Source organism: Siphateles boraxobius, unplaced genomic scaffold, assembly GCF_051911475.1.
Source record: "Siphateles boraxobius isolate OS27281-9 unplaced genomic scaffold, OSU_SipBor_1 130, whole genome shotgun sequence".
NCBI lineage: Eukaryota > Metazoa > Chordata > Actinopteri > Cypriniformes > Leuciscidae > Siphateles > Siphateles boraxobius.
Genome location: NW_027508734.1, coordinates 1,540,964 through 1,561,889, shown reverse-complemented (window position 1 = coordinate 1,561,889; position 20,926 = coordinate 1,540,964). Strand labels below are relative to the sequence as shown.

The 20,926-nt window shown below is 39.6% G+C and overlaps 1 protein-coding gene across 1 annotated transcript in view; it reads right to left on the bottom strand.

Moving 5' to 3' along the window:
* LOC143736761 (uncharacterized) overlaps positions 1-18,002 on the bottom strand; it is a 64,103-nt gene extending 46,101 nt beyond the window's left edge. Inside the window, exons 1-6 of the mRNA XM_077227452.1 lie at positions 17,926-18,002; positions 17,318-17,356; positions 16,124-16,382; positions 15,898-16,043; positions 15,263-15,542; positions 15,041-15,175 (exon numbers count right to left, since the gene is read on the bottom strand). Coding sequence (XP_077083567.1) covers positions 15,041-15,175; positions 15,263-15,542; positions 15,898-16,043; positions 16,124-16,382; positions 17,318-17,356; positions 17,926-17,962 — 896 coding nt within the window. The 5' untranslated portion in view covers positions 17,963-18,002. The remainder of the gene's footprint in view (positions 1-15,040; positions 15,176-15,262; positions 15,543-15,897; positions 16,044-16,123; positions 16,383-17,317; positions 17,357-17,925) is intronic.
* Between the last annotated feature and the right edge of the window lie 2,924 nt (positions 18,003-20,926).

Below are 20,926 nucleotides of genomic sequence, written 5' to 3'. Positions count from 1 at the left end.
TCCCGAGAAGACAGGGGGGTCTTCCAGGACTTTGAGATCTCATCATGCACATCCGGGAAGAAAGGTATTGGGGTTTGCCGAGGACGAGGGTCGGCGGCCTTACCCAAAAACCAATCGTCCAGCTGCGAGCGCTCAGGACAGGGTGGAGGCCTCCACTCAAGTCCGATGCTCGCGGCTGCCCGGGAAAGCATGGCCGTCATCTCTGGATCAGACTCGAGCACAGCCGTATGCACACCGGAAGGTGGCAGCTGTGACGAGCCCTCACTTCCAGAAGACTCAAACCCGCCTAGTGATGCTGCAACAGACGTGGCATCTTCCTCTGTAGCTTCAACTGAAACACGCGGGCAACCAGAGGGTAGACCCGTGGGAATCAGCAGTTCGCTAGCGGGCACCGTCATTGAAGAGGGGGGCTGGGGTCGCGGGCACATAGTCGGCGCCTTGTTCCAGACCGTAACCCTCAGGTCACCCTGGCCACCAGCCACAGGGCGGGGGGTGGATGAGGGGACTCTCACTCTTGCGAGTTCACGGAGTCTCGACCGTAATGACGCGATGGTCATGTTCCCACAGAGAGAACATGAGTCATCCACGAGCGCTGCTCTAGCATGATCAATGCCCAATCATACTATGCAACGCTCTTGCCCATCAGAGTCCGATACCAATCTGCCGCAACCAGAAGTACACGGGCGAGACATCTTTAAAAAGACGTGCCACGTGTAAGCTCTTTTTGTGAGAGAAAACTCAAGTGTTGAAGCACCCGGGGAGAAACGCACCGACTGGCAGACCACTGCAACAGATCAGCAGGAAGCACGCTCTCGCCGTAGATCGCCGTCACACCAACACTCGAGGTACTCGTTTGTAAAGCTGACAATTCAGAGATGGCTTGTGGAGAGAAGAATACACTTGGCTCCGAAGCGAAAACATATCTGCTTGCTGCCGGCTTCCTCCTTTTATACCCATGAGGTGGGGCGGAGTTACGCCATGCAAATTCCGCAGACCCATGGCATTTCTTTGCCATTGGCTCGTTTTGTAATACTCGAAGTTGATAGGCTTTCTAAGCGAAACCCCATTCGTCGTCATCCGACGTAACTCGGAGTGACAACGAAAGGGAACCAGGGTTACATACGTAACCTGAGACGTTTCTAATGTACTAGATAAGATAGTGCCTGTACTGCTAGTCCTTTCATCAGTTTCATTTGTGTGTGTGGGTACACTGAGCATTTGCTAGTTCCTGGCCAATAATATTGAACCCGGTTCAATTTACAATAACCAGCTTTGGTGTGAGAGATCTGATTTTTAGGAGCCCAAGCTTTAGAAATAGTTTTCCCACTTATTTGGGGTTTTTCTGGTTTAATCACGATCAGTTTTTTTCTAGATCCTGTTGTAAATGTATTACTTGACCTCACTATTCGGGGAACAGTCACAGTCTGTGAGAATAGTGAGAATCCAGCCATGCTCCGTTTACATCCATTGTTATGCAAACTCTTCATTGTCAACTCTCAAACATGTACATAAAGGTTTATGTACTAGGCTGAGCTGGATTTTTTGGAGTTTTGAAAAAGTCAATTGAAAACAAAGCAAATGCTATTTGTGACAGGTATTTTTTTTATTTTTTGTAGATTTAAAAAAAAATCTAAATATCCTGAAACCAAGATATATTTACTTAAATGGAATGTTTCCATTTTTGTGTTTGGAATGTTTATCTTTGTGTTATTCTGATTATGAAATGAACAACCGCCATCGCGCGGTAATGTGTGTGTATTGCGCAGGGGCATAGTCACACGAATAGTTTACATTGATTGAAACTAATTCGTTTAAAAAGGAGGAGGCTATTGTCACGCGTCAATATTATCCATTTTTAGGTCCGGTATTCTGTCACGAGGGTGGTTCAGGGAAGACGTAGGCAGAAGATAGAATCCAAAAACGTACTTTAATCCACAGACAGGAAACAGGCAAACAGGCAGACGGGTGTAACAGCGTGTAAACACAAACAATACCGGACAACGAAGTGAAGACAGGCAGGAACTTAAATACACAGTGAAGATGATTACAAAATGACAGGCAGCTGTGAGGGAGGTGATCAGTGTCCATGGATACAGATTGGTGGCGGGAAACTCAGACTGGGGAACACACGTGGCAAATCAAAACAAACTGAAAGTCAAACAGAAGCCTAATGGTGACAGCTATTGCCGGTAAAGACAGGTTCACATAAAATCATTATGACATATGACATTATTTTTTGATCTAACGAGCATCTGGTTTGGCGATGCAAAACGGACTGTAGCTACGTCGTGCTTATTGTTTTTTTCTTCTTCCAATTAGCCTACTATGTTAAAAAAAAAACGACGAAAACATGTTACTTGTTCAATTAATAAACAGTTTGTTTGATGACAAATCGCTAAAGATGAAATTGGCCTCCCTTTCTGTCATTGTAATTGTGCGTTTTATTTATTTATTTTATTTTATAACATTTTTTGACCGATATTCGACTTTTGCTCCTCTATTGTCGAATGGCATTTTTGGCAGAAATTCACATCCCTACGCTAGGTGAACTATTCTCAAAGACTTACTTTTAGTCATTATTTGGGTAGCACACATATTCTGAATGCCTTCTGCAGAATTCAAATGAGCCATTTTAATCTAGATTAATCTAGATTAATTCCAAGATTCCAGTGAGATTAATCTAGATTAAAAAAAATGAATCCATGCCCACCTCTATTAAAAACTTTTTTCCATCTTCGTAATAGTGCACGTCTTCGATCTTCTCTCACTCTAGCTGATGCTGAAACCTTAAATCATGCATTAATCACATCACGTCTGGATTATTGCAATGCTCTATTTCTTGGTCTGCCCCAAAAACTTATTGCAAGATTACAGTATGTTCAAAACTCAGCAGCAAGAGTTCTGTCCTCCACCAGTTCTGCTCACATTACTTCTCTGCTTCATGACCTTCGCTGGCTACCCATGGCAACACATATTCACTTGAAGGTATTGCTTCTAACGTTTAAGGCATTAAATGGTCTTGCACCTCCATATCTGTCTGATCTACTGTACTCTTAGCACCCTGCCCGGTCCCTTAGATCAGCTGAACTTGGTTTATTGTCCATCCCTCATTTACGGTTTTTCTTGAGTAGGTGGAAGGCCATTTAGTCTTAATGCTCCTAAATGGCATATTAAGCCAATAAGTAGTATTTTACTGCCCCCTGCTGTTTAAAATATGAATTATACTTGAATAGCGTGACAAAATTACTATTTAGACTTCATAAAATTACTATTTTAACATTTACAATCACATTAAGTCAAATTTCATCTATTGAAGTATCACTATTGACAATTCTGTCACATTGACAAATGTGAATCCTGAATGAGACATAGTTCAAATGTCTGTATCTACAACAGAATGTGTGTGTAGTCCTATGTTTCTGAATAAATTCGGAATAATCTGATTCATAGTTTGCAAAGACATGTATGAAATACCATTCAAATATATTTTCATAATGATTGTGTGTGTGTGTGTGTGTGTGTGTGTGTGTGTGTGTGTGTGTGTGTGTGTGTGTGTGTGTGTGTGTGTGTGTGTGTGTGTGTGTTTGTGTGTGTGTGTAAGCTTGCATAAAGGAGTTAAAATGGAAAAACTGGTTTGCTTTAGTGCAGAATACTGGTGAAAATCAAGCCTGTCAAAATGAAAGTGGCCAGCAGAGGGCAGTAGAAGACCACTTATTGGCTCATTCTACTTATTAATGAAGTCTTTTAACAGGCGCATTCATATTTAGACACTAGAAACCACTTGTATAACAATTACTATTATAACACAATCATATTTTGTCAGAGTTTATCACTTCATTTGTACTGACACTTCACATCAATGCCAGCAATGTGGTAAATCATGATAAACTATGGTAAATCATGCTAGAATCACGGCACTATATGGCAGTGTTGGGAACCCTAATCAAACACACCTGATTCAACTCATCAGCTCATAATCGAATAGGTTAATGAGCTGATGAGTTGAATCAGGTGAGATTGATTAGAGAGACAGAGAAAACGGGTCCTTCAGGACAGGTTTGGGAACCACTGCTCTATGGTAAAGCATCCTAGAACGTAATAAATCATACTAGAACGTGGTAAATCATGGTAAATTATGCTAGATTCATGGTAAATAATACTGGAACATGGTAAATCATGAAAAATACCTCTAAAATGTGGTATATCATGGGAAATCATGCTAAAACATGGTCTATTCCATCTATGATGTCAGTGGTTAAATGTTTGCTACATAAAACTTAATGTCTTTTGATGCTTGTGTGGTTAAAAATCTTAAATGCCCTTAACTGCTTGAACACCGATAAATGCTGCTTGCAGCTTTAATTATTATTATTATTATTATTATTATTATTGTTATTCTATTCTGTATTATTATATAATAATTTCGATACGCTGTTACTTGAAAATTCTAATGCTGCTTATAGCTTTTGAGATACGGTTTTCTCCTGATTAAACATTTACTATAACTGAATAAATGACAGAGTAATACCGTTTTTTAAAGTTATTGTTTTATCGATATACTGAAAAACCATTTATCTATTCACAAAACTTAGTTTACTCTGTGTATCGTTTTCTTTAGGTACACGTTTGTCTTACACACACAAAATAGCATCGAACTAACTGGCTACTATAAACAAACAGCGTTGGTATTGGTTTACGTTCTTGATCAAATCGAAAAATTACGTCATAAAGTATACATGGAAAATATTTTACAAAATTAGTACATAATTAGAAAATGTTTGTACGCGTTTGTCATAGACACACAAAATACCATAACTAAGTGGCTACTAAAGCCAGCGCTGGCATTTGTTTACGTCCTTGATAAAGCTAAAACATTACGCCTGAAATTATACATGAAAATACATTTAAAATTTATTAAGTCTTACAGGTTGTGGCCCAACAACTGCTGCCTCTGGTTTTAAAGTTGGAACTGCTTCATGTTTTAGTAACAGTTTGTTGTTGAATCCGGCATTGAATTCGTGGAGATACTGGAAGCTGTCTTCCGTAAAATGCGCAGCACAGAGAGCTAAATTACGATTGTCATATTCAGGAACATAATCAAGCATAAATTGTAGCCATTGTTGACGAACTACAGCGTCCGTAGGAAGCCCGAACACAGAAGACCTGACAGCTGGGTGAAAATAACACACTTTCGATGGCATGGCTACCTACTGCTCTCCACTATAACTCTTCCTCTTCGACAAAGCCGCAGAAAAATGGCCATACCCCCTTTTTTGAATATTCCGGAGGGAGGGTTGATTATGGGTTAGTTACGTATAAAACCCGGGAGTATCTCGTTGTAGTCCAATTCGAGTCGTTTTTGTAGGCATTAAACTTCCTGATTTTTAAAAGACAATATCTTTGCTTACATTGAACTTTCAGTGCAGCAACTTTGGAAATACTGTTCATGCACCAACAGCAACATTACACACTATTTAAAATGAAAAAAGTGAAATCGCAATAAACCACCCCTTTAAATAAAACGAAATCATGTTGTGATGATTCGTAAAACTTCTTAAATAAGACTGAGTAATTTTTCTCTAACAAAATTTCAAGAATTTTTGTAATGAAATATTAATACTGGATATTAGAACCGACCCCAGACTGAACTGACTGGAGGCCCCGCTGGGGACCCTGGATCGACATCCCACTTCTATAATTCAGAGGTAAGGGCAATATTTGATCGCGGAGGATTATGGAATTGTTTTTAGAAGTATCTAGTGGTTACAGCGGGATAGAAATACAACAATATATATATATATATATATATATATATATATATATATATATATATATATATATATATATATATATATATCAATGCATTTTTCAAATACATCCTTCATTTATAGAAGTGTTTGATTGTGTTAATGGTTGCCCTTTAAAAATATACATGATACAATAAGTCACTGGCTATTTTTGTGCTCTGCATAGCCATTTGAATGAAGAGCCTTATGTTGTTGCAAAGTTCAAATGGAAATGAGTGTCTCCATACTGAAAGATTTTGCATTTGTGACAGACAACAGGTTTTGCATTAACTTGAGTAACTTGAGTAACTTGAGGATGCCTACAAAAGTGGGGATAAAATCTTGTATAACCAGGCCAGAAACAGACTGACAAAGGAGATCAGAGTTGCTAAAAGAAGCTACTCTGAAAAACTGAAAAATCAGTTTTCATCCAACGACCCATCATCAGTCTGGAATGGCCTGAGGAACATCACCAACTACAAGTCACCATCCCCCCGATCTGTGAACAATCAACACCTGGCTGACGATTTAAACACATTTTATTGCAGGTTTGAAAAGCCCTCATTCACACCACACACCCGGTCTGATCTGCACTTCACACATTCACCATCACCTCCTGCACCCCCATTATCCCCCCTCTCACGTCTGTGGTCATGAAGTCGTTTGAAAGACTGGTGCTGGCCCACCTGAAGGACATCACTGGACCCCTGCTGGATCCCTTTCAGTTTACTTACAGAGCAAACAGGTCTGTGGATGATGCAGTCAACGTGGGACTGCATTATATCCTGCAACATCTCGACAGACCAGGGACTTATGCAAGGATCCTCTTTGTGGACTTCAGTTCGGCCATCAATACCATCATGCCTGGTCTTCTCACAGCCAAACTGACCCAGCTCTCCATTCCATCTTCGATCTGTCAGTGGATCTCCACCTTACTGACGGACTGGCAGCAGCGAGTGAGACTGGGGAAACTCACATCCAGGACTCTCACCACCAGCACTGGCGCCCCCCAAGGGTGCGTTCCCTCCCCACTGCTCTTCTCCCTGTACACTAATGACTGCACTTCTAAAGACCCCACTGCCAAGCTCCTGAAAATTGCAGACGACACCACTGTCATAGGTCTCATCCAAAACGGTGACGAGTCTGCTTAAAGACTGGAGGTTGAACAGCTGGCTGTCTGGTGCAGTTATAACAACCTTGAGCTGAACACGCTCAAAACCGTGGAGATGATCGTGGACTTCAGGAGGAACAGCCCAGCACTCCCCCACTCACCATCATGAACAGCACTGTGGAAGCAGTGGAGTCATTCGGGTTCCAGGGCATTTCCATCACTGTCTGGTTTGGTTCAGCTACCAAATCCGACATCAGGAGACTACAACGGACAGTCCGGACTGCGGAGAGGATCATTGGTGCCCCCCTGCCATCCCTCCAGGACCTGTACTCTTCCAGAGTGAGGAAGAGAGCAGGTAAAATCATCACAGACTCCACTCACCCTGGACACCACCTGTTTGAACTGTTACCGTCAAGACGGCGACTCAGATCACTGGCCACTAGAACATCTCGGCACAGGAACAGTTTCTTCCCACAGACCATTTCCCTTCTGAACAGTTAACATACCTCCCAAGGCATATGCCTGTAAGTGCAATACTCCCACTGTTTAGTGCAATATCTTAAAAATGCAGGTGATATTTATATTTATTTATATTTATTCATACTTTTCAAAATACTGTATGTTCATAATCTGTAAATGTTTATTCTCACAAAACCCAACTGTGATCATATATTTTTATATGTTTTTCATATTTTTTTTAAATAATTTTATTTGTAGAATTTGTATTACTACGTTTCTTGTTGTATCCGTATTTGTATATGTGCACTGGAAGCTTCAGTACTAATGAAAATTCCTTGTGTGTGCAAGCACACTTGGCAATAAAGCTCTTTCTGATTCTGATTCTGAGTAAGAACGGATAAGAATGCTTCATCAACCTCCAGTCTGTCCACTGCTGCAGGTAAATGATCATCATGTTTATTTGTTCAGTGTGTTGAAGAAGGTGGTCTTCTTTGAAAAAGCTCTTTTTATCATAATCTCTAATTATTGAGGTTAAAGTTGAGATTTGAGGGAACAGACAAACATTCTAGTGATTGTATCAAAGTACAATGGATTTGGATCCTAACAAAATCACATATGTTTCTCTGAGAGGGAAATGGAAGCAGTTCTGCTGGATGTTTAAACTGTGTTTGTCACCATTCGGCTTCTTTGGACTTTCTGTTTGTTTTGATTTGCCACGTGTGTTCCCCGTCTGAGTTGCCTGCCACCAATCTGTATCCATGGACACTGATCACCTCCCTCACAGCTGCCTGTCATTTTGTAATCATCTTCACTGTGTATTTAAGTTCCTGCCTGTCTTCACTTCAATGTCCAGTATTGTTTGTGTTATACATGCTGTCTCACCCGTTTGCCTGTTCCTGAGTTTGCTATATTAAAGAAAGTGTTATTCCCACTTTCATCTCCGTCATCCTTCCTACGAGCCGTGACAGAATACCGGACCAAAATTAAGATGGATTTTGAGTTCATCGCCCTAGCTCAGAAGGGCCAGGATTTTTTGTCTTTCACCACAAACTTCTTTTACCTTGCAGTCACCAGCCCCCTCGACGACAAAATCCTGAAGACCCTGTTCTGGATCGGGGCAAACTTCCACCATCCGATCGACCTCCCAGACACCTCGAACCTGAACTGGAAGGAGGCCATCATCAGGCGTCTGGAGAGTGTCGCAGCCCGATCCAGAACACAGCCAGACCCAGAGCCCGGATTACCACCCTCGACCGCGGAGATCCCTTGCGTGCCCCCGCAGATGGAGAGCTACCACCCGCCACGACGCGTCAGCCAGAGCCCGAGACGAAGAGGACAGAGCTGACCCTCGCCCCGGAGGAGGAGCTCCAACAGGAGTCTGACCAGAGGTGTGAGCCCACGACATCTGCGGACGAGGGGATCCAGTCTACGGAACAAGAGGACTGGCTGATAAACTTCAGTGATGAAATAACTTTTCCCGCCCTATCCCACCCGTCATCTGCATCTTCGTCGTCTTCCGATTTGTCCAGTGACTCTATCTACCCTGTCATCTGTCAGTTCAATACCAACTTAAAACCCAGCTCAGCCAGTCCTCCAGCCCCGCCGCTGCTGGATGTACGAAGCCCTGCACCGTCTCCGAGGAGTTTCCCCGACGTCGAGCTGCAGGTCAGCTCACATTCCGCAGCGCCTGTACATGAGGATCCTATGGCTTCGCCTCCAGCCTCGGTCCTCTGCACTCCATCTCGGCCTGTCGACCTGCCGGCTCCGTCTTGGCTCCTCCCACCTACGCTTCCACCAGAGACCCTCGAACCATCGGCTGCAGCAAGTTCCCTCGTCCTGCCGGCTCCCCCTTGGTCAGTCGTCACTCTGCCTTCGCCACGGACTTACGGTCCGTCCGCTACGCTCCATCCCTCCACCCCTTTGGCTTCAGCGGGCTCCTCCTTCCCTTCGGCTTCACCTCTGTCCTCCCTCACTCCACCTCCGCCTCTGCTCTCGGGCACTCTGGCTCCATCTCCAGCACTCGTCGCTGCAATGTCGCCGGGGTCTCCTAATCCTGCGACGTCGTTGGAGTCCACTGGCTCTCCGTCTGTGTAAATGGATCCTGCCGCCGAGTCTCCGTCGGTCATTCCCCAGCTACCGTCAGTCTCCTCGCCATCTGGTCTCTTTCCTTCATCTACTCTGCCGGGGGCTGTCGGTACTGGATGGCTCTGGGTCTGCGCCACCAGGCCATCTCCATCTGTGCCGTCAGGGAATCGTCGTCGTCCCTTAACCACCCTGTCACTCCAGCCTCTCTCCTGCAACCCCAAACTAATTTAGAGGTCTTTAGAATCGCGTGGAAAGACAGTATGTCACGTTATAAAAAGGCTCTAAAAGCAGCCAGGGCTGAGCACCTCCGCAAACTAATAGAAAATAACCAAAATAATCCAAGGTTTTTATTCAACACCGTGGCAAAAACTAACAAATAAACAAACATCACCAGAGCAAAATATTCCGTTACAGTATAGTAGTAATGATTTTATGAATTTATTCAATGAGAAAATAGAAAGCATCAGAAACACAATTGTAAATGTACAATCTTTTATGGTGTCTTATGATTCAGCCTCAATTATCGCCCCTCAAGAACAACTACACCGCTTTACAACTATAGGACAGGAAGAGTTAAATAAACTTATCATTGCATCTAAACCAACAACATGTTTATTAGATCCAATACCCACTAAACTACTGAAAGAAGTGTTACCTGTAGTGGAAGAGCCTCTTCTCAATATTATTAACTCGTCTTTATCTTTAGGTCATGTTCCAAGAATATTCAAACTGGCAGTAATAAAACCTCTCATTAAGAAACTGCAATTAGATCCAAATAACCTAGCAAATTACAGACCCATTTCAAATCTTCCATTTATGTCTAAAATTCTAGAAAAAGTTGTGTCCGCTCAATTGTGCTCTTTCTTGCAAGAAAATGAGATATATGAAAAATTCCAGTCAGGATTCAGACCGCATCATAGCACAGAAACTGCGCTAGTTAAAATTACATTGATTTCCTCTCAGCTTCTGACCAAGGCTGTATCTAAATACTAGTTCTACTCGATCTTAGCGCTGCGTTCGACACTATAGATCATAAAATACTCTTGGATCGACTACAAAACTACACTGGTGTTCAGGGACAGGCATTAAGCTGGTTTAGATCGTACTTATCAGACCGTTATCATTTTGTCTGTTTAAATGGGGAAAAATCGAAAATAACATCAGTAGACTATGGAGTGCCGCAAGGATCGGTGTTAGGCCCTCTGCTATTCTCAATATATATGCTGCCACTTGGTAATATTATAAGAAAACATGGAATTCATTTCCACTGTTATGCTGATGACACTCAATTATATATTTCATCACGACCAGATGGAAACACTAACTCTTCTAAATTGACAGAGTGTCTCAAAGATATAAAATGCTAGATAACGTGTAATTTCCTGCTATTAAATTCAGATAAAACTGAGGTATTACTTATTGGTCCAAAAAACTACCCACAAAACCTTGTACAATACAACTTTAATTTAGAAGGATGTCCTGTTACTTTATCCACTACAGTAAAAGACCTGGGTGTTATACTAGACCGCAACTTGTCTTTCGAAAATAATATTTCATATGTTACAAGAACAGCCTTTATCCACCTTAGAAATATTGCTAAGCTACGTAACATGCTATCTGTTTCTGATGCAGAAAAGTTATTTCATGCATTCATGACCTCGAGACTAGATTACTGTAATGCTTTATTAGCTGGCTCTCCTGCATCCTCAATAAACAAGCTACAGTTAGTGCAAAATGCAGCTGCTAGAGTTCTTACTAGGTCAAGAAAATATGATCATATAACACCAATTTTATCATCTCTACACTGGTTACCTATTAAGTTCCGTATCAATTACAAAGTATTACTACTGACATATAAAGTCCTAAATTGTCTAGCTCCTGTGTATTTAATGGACTTTCTATCGCCCTACAATCACTAAATTCGAGGCTTCTGGTCATTCCTAGGATATCTAAGTCCACTAGAGGAGGGAGGGCGTTATCGCATTTAGCTCCTAAACTCTGGAACAGCCTTCCTGATATTGTTCGAGGCTCAGACTCGCTGTCCCACTTTAAAACTAGATTAAAGACGCATCTCTTTAGCCAAGCATTCACATAATGCTTACCTTTTATACTACTGTTGAATCAGATCGAATGCATTAATATTAGAACAGCAGCTATGCTAATTATTTCCCATATGCTCTTCTGCTGTTATCTCGGGACGCTAGCTCCAGTTTGTATCCAGCCTCTCACGGAGACTTCAGATCCCCTAACACCTGCGATAAGATGACTAAACGGCTGTGAAGAGACGACTCAACGCCGGCGATATGTTATGCCCTAAATTACTACATGATTAACTAACTGTATTTTTTCTATGTACATTTCTGAAATGCACTTTCTGTAAAGCTGCTTTGAAACAATATGTATTGTGAAAAGCGCTATACAAATAAATTTGAATTGAATTTGAATTTAATTGAATTGTAAATTTTCGTCTCTCCAATGAGAGTGTGTTCAGCTGGTGTTTGAAGTGAGAAAGGGTCCCACTGAAAGAACTTTCAGAGGCTCCACAGGCATTTGGTAGATGCAGCCATTGGCTTCCTCCATATGATGTCCACTCAATCGTGCCGCCAACGGGCCTCATGACAGTTATAGCCAGGGCAAGTGGAGACTCCATCCCCTGGGGTCCAGCTGGGTCATGACAACTCCGGGGCCACTCAGTTGCCTCTCCGGTTTCGTCTTCCTGCCAGTGTTTCTGTCCGAGCGGACTACCCTTGGACTGACACTGGCTTGCAGCTGCCCCGGGTAGCTGGCTAGCCACTGTACTGAGTAAAACCCCTTTGTGGTTATTTTCTATGAGTTTGCAGAGATGCTCGGCCTTGGTGGCTTTTTTACACACGATTCTAAAGATCTCTAAATGGGTTTCTCTCTTGAGATCATGAGTAATACTGTTGTACCATGGCGCAGAGTTTTCTCTCCAAGCTTTTTAATCTGATGGGTGCAATAGTTCCCACCAAGGTGTCAGTGTCCCCAAACGATCCTCCGAGGAGGGTCGTAGAGCAGTCAGTTCGGTCTCCCTGCCGGTTCGCCGTTTCAGGGTGCCGAGGTGCCTGCTTTTTCCTACGATCCTCCGAGGAGGATCTTAGGAAATAAGCTAGTTAGAGGTAGGAAAGATCTGAGGACTGTCGTCATCTCTAATAAAGCTTAGACAAGAAGTCGCAAAAAACGAGGCTATCAGGCTTCTGAGGGCTCCACCGGAGCAGGGACGGTTTTGAGAAATTGTTTCTCCTCGGCGCCCTCTGGGGTGCGACTCTCTGAGGAGGGTCGCAGTGCTGCCAGTTCGGTTGTTCCCTGCCGGTTCGCCGTTCAGGGCACCGAGGTGTCAGTGTCCCCATACGATCCTCCGAGGAGGGTTGTAGAACGGTCAGTTCGGTTGTTCCCTGCCGGTTCGCCGCTTTAGGGCACCGTAGTGACTGTTCAACCAAATCCAGAGGCCAGTCTTGAGAGACTGGTTCCCCTAGTAGAATTTAATGCGATCAATTGTATATTTCTCCATAATAATGGCCAAAAGAACTCAACATACACCATAATTGTTTGTCCTACAGAAACGACTAATACATCATTTGAAACTACTTTTGTGTACACCCACAATAACAACAAAACCTTGTACTTTTGTAAAATAAAGAAAACAGGGTGCGCTTTCTGCTGTCTCAGTTGCGAACTTCTTTCTGAAATACATCATAAAAATAAACCAAAAACTTCCCACACAGACATGAGAGATATGTCTTTAGAAAGCTTGACATGCTTGACTTTTAAATAAAGTAAGTCATATTGAAAACAAATATTATCTGTTTATATAATCCGTATCAAGCCAAGGAGCGGTATTTTTGAATTTGGCCACACCCACGCACTGTGCAAGCCAATCATACAGTTATCGTCCATGTGTGCCTGTAAATGCCCCATCACCTTGATAAACAAAGCATCAAGCTTCGTCAGGTTCATCTACTTTTCAGTTTGGAAGACTTGGAAGTTTGGAAGACATCAAGTAACGAATAAGCCTTGAATTTACCTTGAATGCGATTGATCCAGCAGAGGATATCATTTCTAACAAGCAAATAATTTATTCTTACATTAGTTCACGTGTTTTTACATAAACTTGTACACATTTTACTAGTTGAACTATTGCCAAACTAAAATGTGTGAAATCACCTGAAACATTGAAATAGGTTAAAAAGGCAAGTAGACAACCTTTCATTGCTAAATGTTTAAATAAATCTAAGTGGTGATGGCGCAGTGGATAAGACACATGCCTTTGCTGTGAGAGACCCGGGTTCGAATCCACTGTGAGACACTTAATCCCTAGTTGCTCCAGAGGCGTGCGACCTCTGAAATATTGCAATTGTAAGTCGCTTTGGATAAAAAGCGTCAGCTAAATGAATAAATGTAAAATGTAAATGTAAGTGTTGTATGACACAAGGATGTTTTTATGCTCTACAATATAAATCACAGTATGATTTAATATGAGCGTTTACAGTGTAACAGGATGAATATTACAATGTTTAGACCAGTGTTTACTGTGAACTGGTACTTCTTTTAGCCACTATGCTCCAAAAATGTGGAATTGTCTGCCAGATGAATTAAAAGAGGCTACTATCATTTATATTTTTAAAAAGCTGGTTAAAACATATTTTTTCATTCAATAAAACTCAGTTTTATGTTCTATTTTACCTACAAATGTTTTTATTAGTACATTTATTACTATCTCTGTTTGTTGACAATACACAATTACACAAGGTGTTTTATAGTTCTTAGATATGTGAATAACAGTAACAGGGAAGCAAGCAGAAGTCCTTTAAGAGTCTTTACATTGTAAACACATAATTATAAAGAAATGTAGAATCAGATTCATTGTCTTTAATGAATGTGAATTTAAGGAATTGAAGAAAGTCTTGATTTCCCGAGTGTTAATTTGCTTTACTGCAACGACCTGCAAATAAAACATTTGCTTATTACATCTCTTAACAATTTAATAATCATTCCTACTTGTGCAGCTTATTTTATAAGTCATTATAAGACTCACGTTTATCATTGTTCACCTTCTGGATAACCCGTTTAGGAGTTTGAGACCATCCAAGTGTCACATTTGTGATTCCTCTATCAGCAAGAGCAGATCCCAACTGAAAATAACATTCATACTAAAATTAGTACCAGTTGCATAAACCGCTTAGATTAATCTTACAAGATAGTCATACATTTTTTCCTTCAATAACTTTTTGAAGGCAGCTACATTTGGCCTCAGAATATGATGATATATGCTCAAATCTCAAACTAACTTTATCACATCACTTTAATCCCATTCAACCTTCATGATCACTGTAAAATACCATTAGATCTATAAGGTTGAATTGGTTTCTTTCTCTCACCGGTTTCAGAACTTTTTCTCTCATTGAAGGGTCAGTCAAATCATTGATGGAGTTGAACTGCATTCTTACAAATGTCCTTTTTAAACAGGGACCTGAACAAAGATACATTCATGCATGTAAATATATGAATTAGTTGACTTTGTGTTCATTAAAACTTCTCACTGTGTCTTGTGGACAAAAAATATAATGATGTTTCACCTTCTCCATAAACCTCCAGCTCACAGAGAGTGAGTGTCTTCATGTCTCCAGGAATGATCAGATTCACGAAACGTCCGTCCATCCCACCACAGGAGTAATTGTAGGACTCGCCAGCTGGAATAGCAGGAATAACAGCACATCTACAGACAGAGAGAGAAACTGATGAAGGAGATAGTGTGTTGAGTCTTCGCATTTCTCTCATGTTCATTCAACCTCAAGAGTCTCACATGGGATTGTTGTTGCCGTTGTTCTCCAAAGAGTTCCCGATGTGAATCTCCGCTCCGTTTATTCGTTCTGCACAGCAGTCGTTTCTGTTAGTGACGACCACTCTACTAACTCTGTAAATCTGTTTCAGATCCAGCCTCCACCACGGGTTAGTCTCATTAAGGGTTGAGGAGCATCCCGTGTACAACTGCTGGAGACCTCGATTACCATCAATGGCCTTTACAGCAAACCAGTGCCCAGATGTTGACGACTGTGTAGCGGCGCCATCTACTGCCAGATTTCCTGGGAAAAGAATTAAGGTCTGACACTCAAAGTTTGAACATGCACTTGTGTGAATGAGATTTGAGAACTACAGGACTATTGATGAACAACAACTTGACGTGAATTGAGTAATTTCCTCACCAACTTTTTTGTATTTCCTATGTTAATATTTTCCCCACTTCCTGTAGTTAGAATTAAACAAACACTGACCTTCCTCACAACAGGGAAACATGCATTTATCTGAATAATCTGACTGTAAGATGCCAATAGAGTTTGAATATCGTCATACTGGATTGGGAGGATATGAATAAAGTGTAACAATTTTCAGTTTTATATGGCATGATATATTGAAAAGTGTTCTACAACTATGAATTACCTGCTAAATACCCATACACTTCAACCTCAGCAAGAGCAAGAATCTTCTCATTTCCAGGAATATGGACAATCACGTAACGTCCCTCCATCCCACCGCATGAGAAAGTGGCCGTGGCTCCAGAATGAATAGTAGAAATTACAGCACATCTACAGACAGAGAGATCATCTGTTATCAGTTTCTGTTCATCTGAAGCTTTATTAATCTAAACAGTCAAAGAAAGCCTCACATGGTGTTGCTGTAAATGTTCAGGAAGTTCCCGACTCGAATCACTGCTCCGTTTATCCTGCTATAAAAAGATGCGGTCAGTCTGTTAGTGATGGCTACTCTGTTCACTCTGTACACTTTCATCAGATCCACTCTCCACCACGGGTCAGTCTCCGGGTTAGTGTCGGAAAAGCTGTCACGTACACCATCGACTGCATATTCGGCATAACTGGTCCCGTATGTGGACGACTGGGTGGATGTTTGCCTTAATGCTACGTTCTCTGAAAGAAGACCAGTAAATAGATAGTTTTATTCATTATTGTTGAAGATTATAGGCAAGAGGTCTTTAAAAGCATTTCATTGAAATAAAATGCCATAGTGTTTTTATCTGTTATCTTTAACCAGGTTTATTACCATTAACTAAAACCATTAAAAAAACATTTGAAATGAAACAAACAACTGAATGGTGATGGTAATAATTACTAAAACTTAACTATATAGACATATCTAAAAAAATAAAATAATATATATATATATATATATATATATATATATATATATATATATATATATATATATATATATATCAAAAACCAAAATTAAAAAAAAATTCAAATTAGAATGAAAACAGAAAATAGGAAAAAAAACATTCCCTATCAGTCGGACACTCTCAACGTACGAATAGGAATCTCTCTAGAGATCAGTCTACTTCGAGTGAAGCTACGAGTCAATGTACATCAGCTTTCAATCATTTGCATCGGCTGCTCAGCCACGCAGCACCTCGAAATTAGGAATAGGAATCTATTTCTTGGTCACAACGTACGTACCCGTTCCCTCCTTCAGGGACTTTTTTTTATGTGGTTTGGGAAGAAAAAGTCCCTGAAAAGATAAAAATGCCCCTGAAATTAAATCCAAATCTGATACTAAAATTATGTCTGGCAAATCACTATTAGTCAAGTCAAGTCACCTTAATTTATATACCGTTTTTAACTATACTGTTTCAAAGCAGCTTTACAGTGATAATAGGAAATGAAAGTAACAGAGATTGTTTTGGCTGTACAGCAGCTCTAGAATAAAGTTATTGTCCAGAAAAAGTTAGTTTTGATTGATTCACTTCCGTCGCAACGATCATTAGTTATTAGTTATTATAACTGGGAGTTCAAACAAAAAGAATACAATAAAGATAAAAACCTATTTGAAACCAGAGAGATCTTACCTTCTGCTCCATTCACCATTTCTTGAATCAATAAAAGTCCTGGGTAAAAAACAGATTCAAATGAGTTCACATAACCAGGTTCTGCAGCGCTGTGAATTAAAGTAAAACTTTTCTCCAAATAATTCACTTTAATAGTCACTAATAAATTGCACATCATCTGAATTATAAAGGCATTGTAAAACATTAATCTGTGTATTAATAGCCAAGCTGGAGGAAACTACTGACACATCAACAATAATCTGCACTATACAAAATACTGTCATCTGAAGTGTGACCAGAAGACGCTCCTGTGAATCACGACTTTCTGGAGAAATCATTTGCATACACAAATGACCGATTTCAAGATTTGTTTTGAAAAGCAGAATCAGAATAACAAAGAAACAAAAAACACTCCAGAGATCCAGTGATGAAGTGAATTTACAATCTATACATTGAGAGAAGTATTTTATGCTAACCATGACAAAAGTAACATGCATGGAAAGAAAATGTGCAGTAAATCCACAGCAGAGAGCGAGATGAGTGCAAACTATACTAGAAACATTGTTTAATACACTGTTAATATTAGTGTGAATCTAGTAAAATAGCAGATCATGTATGTTGTACTTTACCCAGTAAGATCCACAGGGACTTGAAGAGCTTCTTCATGGTTGATCAAAGGCGTCTGTCTTTCTTTAGTGATGGAGAGTGTGTGTGAGTTATATACTTTTAGAGGATGAGCCATTTAAGTGTGCGTCACATGATCAACCTTGTCTCTCCTCCTTTCTCTCTCTCTCTCTCTCTCTCTCTCTCTCTCTCTCTCTCTCTCTCTCTCCCTCCCTCCCTCTCTCTCTCTCTCTCTCTCTCTCTCTCTCTCTCTCTCTCTCTCTCTCTCTCTCTCTCTCTCTCTCTCTCTCTCTCTCTCTCTCTCTCACACACACACCTACACACAAAACATAGAACATATAGAAGTTTTGACTTAAAATGTAATTAATCTATTGTACACTATTTAATTTTAAAAAATGTGCTATTCTAAATAAACATTTTCCTTTTTGCATGACAAATATTATTTGTATTAAAAATGGACCTCTATGAACCCTTCTTTACTGAATAGGCTATCAGGAACTGTGATTCAGCCACAGCTGATCACAGATGAATATTTATCTTATTTAAAAGTTAATAAAATGCATCTTAACTTTCGATTACAAAGAAACTAATTTGTTTAAATGCCCCGAAAGAAGAGCCAGAATGGTCTAAAAAAAAATACAGACTAAATACAACAAACAGAATAAATTAAAATTGCATCCCTCGATGGATATAATGGCTATCAGGAGCAGGAGTAATTTAAATAATTAAAAAAATATTACAATAAAATATAGCAGAAACCTATATTTTATAAGATTTGATCAAAATATATGTGGTGTATGTGTATGTGACTCATATTCAACATTTAAATTTATATTAAACACATCTTACAGTTTTTCTCAGTCGCTTTGGTGCATTTCTTAGATCAAAAGTGCAATTCTTGATACTACTTGTACACATTCCAAATCATCTAGTCACTTGTGCACATCATTAAAGCAATTTCTTATTCCTTTGAACAAATTGCAATTGCTTTTGTACATATTGCAATTGATAATGTACAAGTGTCAGCTTTTTTCCACATTTTCAATTGCTCATGTCATGTTGATCAAAACATAGTATATGGTTCTCTGTTGAATAATCTTACCCCTAAAAACATCTAAGCATTAGTTCCTTGCATAAGCCATTACATGCAAAATTGTTGAACTATTTGTCATAACTGTCAAGCATAGTTTTACACAATTCTATTAGACCTTTTGTAAAAAAACGTGAATTGATGAATCGTGCAGGTGAAATTGACTCTCACTCATGAAGGAATGTAAAGTCTTAGTTCAACCAACAATCAACCAGTTGTCTAAATTACTCAAAGGTGCATCTCATGAATACAGTAATCAATTAGCAAGCATATAGACAGACCACAACTTAGGGGTGTTTCCTGTGTTTCTTTCTAATTTAGTTTTTTTTTTCTTTGTGCCCCTTGTCTTTTTCTTACTGTAAATTATTTAGTTTTTTTCTTTCATAAAGTAGCACTAGTAAAAGCTAGGGGTGTAACGATTCCCTCATGTCACAATATGATACATATCTCGATACTGAACTCACAATACGATATTACAGTATTGCGATACTCCAAGACATTTGATAAAAAAATTAACAAAAAATGAACTGTTGATTAAAATGCTAATTTTGGTATCACATTGTGTGTGTGTAAATGAATAGTGCTGGAAATACAGGACAATAGAGACACCAGAATAACAATATTCATGATTCTGAAGCTGAAAATACAGAATTATTTTAGATGAATATGCTTGAACTGACTAGATATATTTAAAATAATGTTGGACACTTTTACTGGTAACATTAGACATTTGGCATTATCAGGATCCACAAATATTCCTCCATTGCAGTATTATACATTATATTCAACATTATATATATATATATATATATATATATATATATATATATATATATATATATATATATATATAGTATTTTACGTAATGTAGTACTGACACTACAACTCTTTTTGAAATTTTTTACAGTATTTTGGGTGAACTACACACAATACAGATTGTCACGATCCACGATACATCTTGTTGGATTTTTGTATTGCGATATATTGTGACATGATATATTGTTACATCCCTAGTACAGTAAAAGCTGTGAAAAACAAAATCCTGTCCATTCTCTTTCTATCAATAACCCACATACAGTAATATGTAAATAGTACTGTTGAAATTGATATATGCCATTGAAGTGCAGCCTTGTGCAATTTCAATACAGTAACTGTCATCCAAACTGAAGCCTACTGTAAGTTTACATCAGGTAATACTGTCAAAGTACACAGTTACAATTGACAACATGCCTAAACATTTTGACGACCTTGTTCGTGAACAATGACTCAATGACTTATCATTCTGATGACACTGACATGATCATTGGCATGGATATTTACTTTTGAGAGATGTACTAAGGATTTTTAGTGACGGACTAGCTTTAGAAACATATCTATAATATATTGCAGTTTGTACAAATTGTTCTGAGAAATGCACTTATTATTTTACACATGTTAGGGATGATCTGAAAAACGCACCAAAGCGACTGAGAAAAACTGTAAACAAGAATTTAGATTCTGTCACACATGGTTACGGAGTTATAAGTTCAAATGTAAAGTTTCTTATTATAGTGCCACCTTGAGGTGGATTTTCAAAAGATTTGGTACATATGTTCAGTTTCACACAATATGCACATACACCCATTTTTTGTGAAGGTGGGCCATTCACATTTGCTGTAATTAGCCGCTGATTTTATTTTAAGTATACAAGTCATATTAGAGGATATGTTAGGGCGTCCACCAAAAGATCACTACAGATTTTCAACTTCATGGATCAAACGGTTGCAGAGTTATAATGATTTTTCAGTTGTAAAGCCCCCTAGTGGCAGAATTGTACACAACTTGGTGTGCATCCTCAGAATGTCCTGTTGTCTATGTGAGCAATTCATTCATAAAATTTCCAGTATATCTCAACTATATTTTTATCACATGTCAAT